General features: G+C 48.0%; 1 protein-coding gene across 1 annotated transcript in view; it reads right to left on the minus strand.

Moving 5' to 3' along the window:
* Positions 1-2,966, minus strand: part of SPSB1 (splA/ryanodine receptor domain and SOCS box containing 1) — a 14,685-nt gene extending 11,719 nt beyond the window's left edge. The window contains exon 1 of the mRNA XM_019511774.1: positions 2,038-2,966. Within this exon, the coding sequence (XP_019367319.1) occupies positions 2,038-2,731 (694 nt within the window). The 5' untranslated portion in view covers positions 2,732-2,966. The remainder of the gene's footprint in view (positions 1-2,037) is intronic.
* Positions 2,967-9,613: the final 6,647 nt, after the last annotated feature.

A 9,613-nucleotide genomic window follows, 5' to 3' on the forward strand; every position in this document is an offset into this window, starting at 1 on the left:
ACAGACAGACAGACAGACAGACAGACAGACAGACAGACAGACAGACAGACAGACAGACAGACAGACAGACAGACAGACAGACAGACAGACAGACAGACAGACAGACAGACAGACAGACAGACCCTACTTCAGTTGAATGCCTTTTTCCGTTTCACAAAAAAGTATGCTCACCCGGTCCCTTGACTCAAAAGCTAGTCCTCAAATAAAGTGCTCTTGATTGTTAACCTCAAGGGAAGGCAAAATGTTTCCAGGCAGCATCTCTGCCTTGCTAGTCTCAGATAAGGAAACTTGACAGGGTGATTGGAAGAGATCATAGTACAGATGAAAGAACCGACCTTGTGTACATGCCTCAAAGCTAGATGTGCATCAGTTTAGTCCCCATCATGGTTTAGGAGGACGGGCCTTTGTGCTCCATGCCCTAGCCATCTGTTTCTCATCATCTTTTAAGCTGCGTCCATTTTGCCCCCTAAACCTCTGCACAGTTTGGAACCGACCTCCGTATGAGATTACTGCAGCACAGAGGTTATTATGATGATGAACAATAGGAATGCACTTTCCAAGAAAGAGGAAAAATTGCAGAGTTGACAGAGGAATTCCCTCTAGTGTGCAATGCAGGCTCTTCCTCAGAGCAAAATGCTTTCTTTAAATAGCAACCGTGACCTGATGGGTAGTTGTCATAAGGAAGGATAAAATCCCAATTGATACCTAAAAGCAAACAGTGCATAAGAAACTAAAAGCACAAGCGTTTAATGAGTCCAGATAGTACCAGGACTAGTACAATTAAAAATATAACGGTAAGAGCTCAGAGAATAGTACAGGCCGATTTGTCTTACTGACAGCGTCTGCACGCGATCTCTAACAAGTTGGAGACCCAGAGATTAAAGTCTAGTGGTTCTGCATGTCTTCAGCGGGACAGCAAAATTATGCTGCACACCAAGAACAAGACACAGAGACGAGCCAAACGCACACAGATGAGCTTCTGCAGTTTCACTTTTGCACGTGCCAGTTACTCCGCACTTGCTCTGCCCCAGCCAGCATTACTCCACTGTATGCAGATTGTTACTGCGACTACTTAATCAAATGTGGCAACCAAACTAATGCTTAAAATGGGACTCCTGCCCGATATCTGTCAAGAGGAAATTACACTACCTCATCTGGGTGGTTGCATCTTTGCAGCCCGGCTGGGTAGCAAGAACTGGAAGTTTTAAGCACAGACTGCATCTGTTACTGCTCAAAAAAAAGGCACGGTCTCCTTTGCCCTTTGTTTTTTACAGTCCCTAGAACAGTGGAGTCCAACGTGGCTCCTACTTGCCACTTCAAAAGCCATAACAGCTTGCTCTCTTGCAGGTAGCAATGCCTCATCCGTTGCTTTAATATCTGCAGTGCTGAGTACTTCTATTTTGTTCTACTGATAGGGATTATTCTACTGAAAGCATTCATGCTATCCCCATCTTCTATTATAGTGGATTTGAAGAGCCCGAGTAACTGTAGGCAGTTACAAAACAGGGTCTATTCCTTAGCTTGAATCGAGAGCCTCCTCCCCACAAAATGAGTCAAATATACTACCACCCCTTGCAAGAATACAGGACACTCACTGCAGCGTTTGGGATGGCTAGGATGGATTTCCAGCCTGCAGAGTCACTTAAAAGTTGTGGTGCAGAGTGCCCAACTTCATGCACTGCCTACAGCTACCCAGACACATTAGTCCCATTCACGCTGCTGGAGTGGTAGTTTGGGGGCCTAGTGTCTTCAACCAGAAATAATTCTGGTCCTAAATACAGCCCACCATACTGGGCTACAGTGGAAACCCGTCTCCCAAACCCCCACCCTCCCCAGTCCTTTACAGGCTAAGTGTAGTAGATTTTTTTTTTTTTTTTTGGCCTACTGGTACTGAAAATGGGATTTCCCTACCCTCAGCATTTTTAATTCTTAGTTACTAGGAAGGGAGCAGTGATGGAGAGTTGGGCTCTTTGGAGGTCTAGGGTTGCATGCAGAACTGCGCAACTTTAGAAACAAGCTGCCAAGGGCGATACTCACGGTCAAGCCCATTCAAGTAGCGCATCCGTATTTCACAGTGCCCCCACACGGCACTTACAACTGGATACAGTTTTTTCCCTTTGAGCCCTCGAAAAGCAACGCCCATGTACTGTCCATCTACAATGAAGCTCAAGGTCCCATCATCCATGTCCAGGACCACCAGGAAAGAGTCCGGCACTATAAAAGTCTCATCTGGTTCCAGGAAGGCAGGGTAGGTTTTACTCGGCTGGTTCTTCCCGTCGTGGTACAGCCTGTTCCGCCCAAGGTCCCAGCCCCAAGATTCATGGTTATTTCCTACAAGCGTCGTGTACCCTACAGAATGCAGGGGTGCGTCTGCCGTCGCCACGCCGACCACCGCGTGGGTGCCCCGCTGTCTCATTGCCCACGTAATCTGCCACACGTGCAGTCCTCGGGTATATCCGACTTTGCCTCGAATGGCGTCTGTGCTCTGAGCCACCGGATGCCGGTGAAATATTAGTTTGTCATCTTCCTTCACAAATACATTCAGCGACCGGTCGTCGTTATTCCACGAATGTAGCAACTGGACATCGTAGGATACCGAAGGCATGTCCAATAGCAAGTCCAGGCGGGTGGGCTTGCAGTAGTCCAGCCCCTGGAGCTCCTGCTTCAGTGGCCTGTATACAGGGTCCCTCATATCCACAGTCTTTATCCCACCAGTGACCTTCTGACCCATGTTGCCTTGCAATTTCAGGTATTTATAGACTCCCAGGGCAAGCTCATCAATTAGCCCGCCTCTCCTGTTCCTGCTGTCATTCAGCCCTGCAGAAGAAGAGGTTGCTAGGAAACCTTGTCAAGATGTGCGCTGGTCAGTGTTGCCTAATGGATGGAAAGAAAAACAAGGAGAGTTAAACATTAGCACACAACCTTGTCTGCAAGATTTACAGAACCCTTTTGTTTGGACAAACACATCAAAGCACATCCCAGAAAGGGGGTTGTGCGTGCCACCTGCTCTCGTACGCTCTTCGCAAAGACAGCAGCACTATCGCCAACTGGAAGGCTTAATACTTGCTACGTGGACTCTCCAAGTTTTCTTTAAGTGCTGGGGAAGTATGAGCTGCCTGGCAAAAAAAAGATGCATCTTAGCTTTATACAGCTTACAGCGTACAAGTTTACAGCCTCCCAAGAGCAGACACCAGTTTCCTCATGCTATATTCTCTGATGAACAACAGTCAAGGCGGGGTGGGGGGAAACAAAACCAAACCTTAGGTGTCAGACCGTTGCTTCCCCTGTAAAGCATGTTTTTTTTCAGTTGTGCTGCAAGAACAGGACTTCAGCACCTTCACACACACACACACACACACACACGGCCTCTCTAACGTGCAGCTCCTCCCCAGATTAGCCCTGCTTTTTCCTCCCAATCACGGTCACGTTGCTGCACACCATAGGACCTGTGGCTCATACACGCATCTAAGCAAGAGTCAAATTCACGCAAGACGTGGAATCTAGTGCAAGGTAATGCTCAGTTCCTTCCAACGGCCTCGAAAAGGCTGTACAAATTAACATTGATATTGCTGTTACCGGGCATAGCCTTGCTTTGCCTCTAGTCTCGACACACACCCTCAGACAAGCTACACGAGAGATCCCAGCCAATGCCAAGACCCTCCACCTGTGCGTATCCTTTCCAGCTCCCCATAAAGGCCCTGGGATTACCTTCCAAGGGGAGGACAGTCGAAGCAAAGCCATCTACAGCTGCTCAGAAAGCAGCCAAAACATACACGGCATTCAATACTCAATGAAAACTCCCTAAGCCACCACAAGCAACCGTCTGCAGTTGTCCACCAAGATTCAGATGGACTGAAGACAGCCGAGCTCCTCTGAAGAGCCTCCATTTCATCTTACTCGTAGATTGAAATAGTTGTGGTAGGAAAGCCGAACGTGCTCACTCGGGCTTGGTTATTGAAGCTGAACGCCGCAGCTCAGTAACTAGCCACATTTGGCATTGACTATGCTCTCAAATATACAAGCCACTTGTATATTTGAGAGCGTACTAAATGCCCCCATGGTACCCATGTCTGAGAAGCAAACTCCAGATTGATGCACTAAGTCACAGAGATGACTGGAATATTGCAGTCGGGTGTAGGAAAACAACAGGCTTCATTTCATTGCCTCCCTTCACAGAGCCCGCAGGCTTGAAGACCTGCAAAACACAGCATCCTGCTAAGCTACTACAACAGAGTTGGGAACGGTATGTCCTGGTTGCAGGTCCAGCGAGGGTCGGGAGCACTGCAGGGGAAGCACTCTGCTCACGCCAGGTAAGAGATGCTGGAAGTCGTCTCCCTGGAACAGCCGCAAGCTGCCCAGGGAGGCCTGATCCAGCCTCGCATGGCCCTTTGGAGCAGGAGGGATCCTCAAGACTAAGACTCCCGGAGCAAAAACGACAAGGCACGCCGGACTGTCTTTGCGGCACAGCCACAAACAGTTTCTTTCCTCCGTAGCTGAAACGCAGCTCCCGAAAAAGGAAAAGCTTCAAACCGCGGCTGCTTCCCGATAGCAATAACGTTCTCTCAAACGGTGTCGAGGCCAGGCAAGGAAAAGAGCACTCGGTTAGGACGGTTACACACCTTTTGCGGGGCCGCCGGCAGAGTCGAGGAGAACACGGCCACCCATAGGTCTAGAGAGGGAATTCTCCTCCGCCGCCCCTCCCTCAACCCAGGGCTCCTAAGTACCTTAGGCGGCCGACTCTGCAAATCCGAACCAGCAGGCCCACGTTCTAGCAGCGCTTGGCAGGGGAGCTCCCATTGAGTCGCTGGAATCCAGACAGCGGTTATTTAAAACCGCCACACACACCCTCCTTGTATAGTTTAGCGTCTCAACTTATCGGCTTCAACTTGGGCAGCTCCTCTTCTCACCGACAAGCAGACCAGAAAATGGCCTCTTTGGGGTGCGGAGGGAGCACAGCAAGATTGTTTTCGGAGAGTTTCCTTCTAAGCTCCGGACAGACTCATTTTAAAAAGAAATAAATAAAATAAAGCAGCTTCTTTGCCTAGAGAAACCAGCTACCTTTGTGCACCTTTCCCCCACGGCATCACATCCACCCAAGCAGCTCTGCTCTCGCTTGGCTACACAAGCAGCCCTCTGTACACAGAGATGCCAAAGTGAGGGCAGCTATTAGGAAAATTTTTAAAAGTGGGAGGAGAGGGAACAAGCTTTCTAAGAAAAAAAAAAGTGTTATTTTAACATTTCCTGGAGTGAGGCAATCGCCCAGAACTCCTGCCAGCTATAGTCACAACAGTTACTCATGACCGGGACTTCATCTGGCATGGAAATCATGGAGCATGAATCAGATTTTATATAAAAAAAATAATAAGGTTACCGAAGTGCTGTTGATTACAAGCCGACTGATCGGCTTCCCTTAAGCTTTGGGCTAGCAAGGGTGCCGAGGCCATGTTGCTGGTTTATTTTAGTGCCTGCAGCTTCGGGGGATGCTGCAGTTCTGTGGAGGTTTGGACACAAACTCGACTTAAAGAAGTTCATGGATCCTTCTCCTGTCGGGGTTTACAGCCCTGCCCAGCTCCAAGTTTGCAAGGTAGCTGCCCAGCTGGTCACTCCATTCTCAGTAACGAAGTAGCCAGTCCTCTAATCTGCGCACTGACCATCACATTAAAGGCGAGCACTGTAGGGGAGGCAAATGTCTCATGCCTTGCCACCAGTTCTCCTTTGGTTTATTGGGCTCCAAAAGATCCACTGCCTTCCATTCAGGGACCTGTGTTATATGTGAACCTAAGGAACAAAAGCAGCTGGTTAAACACCTCCAGTTGAACAAGCCAGAGCTGTCAACATTGGCAGGAAACACACTTGAATAGAGGATAATTCATGTAAAGTAACATTACACGCAGGGACAAGCTGAGAACCGTGCAAGGAACAAAGTCAGCCAGTACATGCTGGAGCGTAAGCAAGGAGCAGAGTCAAGCAGCTGCTGAACGAATTCAGAGACAAAAAAATTACGGAAGTCTCCAAAGCCTCTTTAAAATCTGCGCCATATCCTCACTCAACCTCTGAGCTTCTCCTCCACTTCGCTCCGCCTCCCCAAACGGTGCCAACGCCAGGTCTTTGCTTAAGTCGCACATTGTTAAGGGTCTGTCAGTCGTCCAAGGCATCACGTGGCAAAGACCTGAGCCAGACTGCAACGTGCACAACTTGGTGGGGAAAGGGAGGCAGGAGGCGGCACGGGATGACACACCTAGCACAGGCTCACCTCCAGGAGTTGACAGGAGTGCAAACGCTCCTGGCGCATTGCAGGAATTAGACCAGGGCAGCACTGAAGAACATGCCGCCTTCCCTAGCTCTCAGGACCCGGGTATGTTCAGCCTCACCGACTGAATGTGGACCAGAGGTTCTTTGCACCAAAACAGCTGCCCACATCGAGTTGCTTTAAAACTACTCGCATTCAACTGTTCCAACCACATCACCATTACGTGTCCCGCAGCAGGAGCTGGCGTAGAAAAGGTGCATAACGTGCTTCGTGCAATTTTGATTCACTGCTCTTAGCACCCTTTCCCTCGCCCGCACATCTCCCACAAAACAGACGACCTGTCCAGGGTTGAAGAGCATTCCCTTTCCCTCTCAAAGCCTCATCTTCCAGTTAAAGGGAACTCCTTAAAGAGGGTGCTCTCAAATTGCCAGCTCAGTCAGAGATTTAGAAGTTAAGCTCTGCACCAGATACGTTAGGATTCAGCCAAGTCAGAGCAGTTCTCCCTCCCGTCAGGAATCTTGTCCCGAAACGGCACCCAAGTGAAAGTTTTAGGAAGCTGCAGTCTACGTTGCTTATTTCGACAGAAGAGCGCACGTAGCAGTTTTGAGATCGCGATATTCACTCTGAGTAAAGCCAAAATTAGCCATCTGACATCAAGGAATGATGGCAGGCAATTAAGGGAGATTGTCACACAGGGTGAAATCAAGGCTAAAATACATTTAGAAAGCAACAGACCAATTCATTTGTCAATAGCTTTGACTAAGGCAGACGATCAGAGTGCTTGTAGAAGAGAGGTGCAGAGATTTCCTGAACACCAGTCCACGTGACAGTACCACACAGGAAATTTCAGCCCAAACCAATGAATGTCTAGTACGGGCGGTTTTGAAACAAGACATGCTTTGGCAGAAATGCCGTTGTTCTTCCTTGCAACTACACAAATAACCTCATCTACCTGCTCACAATCCAGCTGGGCCAGCTGGGCTGGATTCTGGTACTAGTCACCTCCAGAAGCTATTCATATATTAAAATCGACTACCAATGTGATACCGACTTGAAAACAATCTCGATCCAGCAATCCACGGAAGTGTACCAAGTGTAGACGAGTGCATGCAAGTATTTCCACCAGCCACTTAAATCAGTTAACTCCCACCTGAAGGCAAACAAGAGAGAAAGGGTGGACTTTACATAGTGAAGGGTCCCAAGGACAGAAAGAAAAAACTCCAAAACTCAAAGCTACCCTGGATTTCTGGGTTATGAACGAGCTATTTTAGCCTACTACGATTTTTACCTCCTGTCAACAGATTCCTCCAGAAATGGGGTAAGACGTGCCACAAGCCACATGGCACTTCCAAAAAGTACGTTTGTTGAGGCAGCAATTCTCCCAACAGAAGAAATAAGGCATCTCCCCCTTCCACCTAGGATACGGCAGGCAATGAATAGTGCTCAATTAAAAGTTACATTCCCAAGGGCAAACAATTACGGAGCTAGCAAGCTCCGAGAAGCCAAGAACCAGCCAGGCCAAAAATGGAAAGAGGTCAGCGGGGAGGGAAGCAAAAAGAGCAAAGAATTAACCTACTTTTGTGCAAGCGGGCTGGGCACTCTGCAAGAGACGTGCTCCTTGACTGTATGCTCCAAAATGGCTCCTCTTTGATGCAGTAGAGGGAAATTCAACTGCAGTGTTTAAGACAGGTTGACAAATACTGCACACCATCCTCTATAACCTGGAAAGCTAGGTAGTGAAAGCCAAAGTTTGCAGGGACTGCCATTAGCTACAGAGAGGATTATTCTCCAAGGGCCAACTGGAGATTTAAACGCAAAAGCATAGCAGCCCCTGGCTCAGCAAGGGTCAAATGGAACAGGATACAGCTGTGCTTTGCAAATAGCTTTAGACCCCAAAGACTGACTTCCATACTGATGAAGAGGTAGTTTACTTGTCTAGGACAGTAATTACCACACTGGTCCTCACTACAGGTAACTCAGGACCAGGTGGTGGCAGTTCTGGAAGAGGGATAACAAGCTACTGGTCATGACACTGTTACATATAAAGTACTATCAAGCAGGGTGTTAGTTCTCTGCTCACGAACTCACCACCCCCACTTATCTAGGCCCCCTTATACTGAAGTTACTATATTTGAATACGCTGACCAAATGAGTCTGCTAACAATGTAGAGCAGAAACTAGCCATCAGCATCATGTCAGCTAACTCAATGGTTTAGTCCTGTTCCAACATGTGAACGTTCATTAACGGAGGCAAAAAAAAAATCTAACCTTAAACTCCAGTGCACTTAGTTGCTTTTAAAACTAGTCTCCCAGGGGCTCCAAATCCTAAAGGATGCATCACACAGCTCCAAAAACAAAATCCATTATCGCTCCAGACGAGTTAAGCCAAGTCACCTACATTCAAATGCACCCTCCACCTGTCCCAGGTTTCAAGCTTCTCATTCCCTGTAGCTCGATCCTAGCAGCAAGCGCAGTAAAAGCTTTGTTATCCAGCATGAGCGGGGTGCCGGTTATCTAAAAATTTTGGTTATCAGAGTTATACAGAAGACAGTGCCATACTTGTAATGCAAATACTTGATGCGCACATGCATGCTGGACAGACTCAGCAGAGATTTTGGTTGCTAAAGTGAGGATTTGTATTGGGGAATATTGGAAACTCTGGTTAACCAAGTATTCCAGTTAGTAAAATGCCAGTTAAAAAACACAGCTTTTACTGTACACTAGGCAGTAAAAAATCAAACTACCTGCAGAAGAAGTCTGAGCTGAGGAACCCATGCTCAAGATGCCTTCCCTGCTCTTTTTAAAGCTAGCTGGCTATACATACTACTATGCTATCACAGGAAAAGAAGTTGCTTGATGCAGGTATTTAAATAGGTCAAAGCCAACCTTAAGAACTTGGTCCAGAAACAATGCAAGTCTTCAGAGCACAAAGTCACCTCCACAAGGCAGAGGCATGCTGCACTTGGAGCTTTACAGGCGCATCTGAAGACACCACCTGTGTCACACACCTTTGCCCCATCCCCAGCAATGACGGCTGAGTTTGCAGTATGTGCTGCCCTGAGCTGTGCAACCGCAGAAGATCGAAACAAGCATTAAAGGAAGAGAGGCTCATCTTTCCTACGCATAAAGAGGTCCAGGAACAAAACGTCACTTATAGATTCATAGATTCATAGATTAAGGGTCGGAAGGGACCTAGTAGATCTTCTAGCCCGACCCCCCGCCAGGGCGGGAGAACAACAAAAACCCCAAAAAGAGAAATGGGACTCAAACGAGTCCAGCTAGGTGGGCATCCAGCCTCTTCTTAAAGACCCCCAGGGTAGGGGCCAGCACCACTTCCCTTGGAAGTTGGTTCCAGCTCCTAGC

The sequence above is a fragment of the Gavialis gangeticus genome, unplaced genomic scaffold (assembly GCF_001723915.1).
Source record: "Gavialis gangeticus isolate Ggan-Ray unplaced genomic scaffold, GavGan_comp1, whole genome shotgun sequence".
Classification (NCBI taxonomy): domain Eukaryota; kingdom Metazoa; phylum Chordata; order Crocodylia; family Gavialidae; genus Gavialis; species Gavialis gangeticus.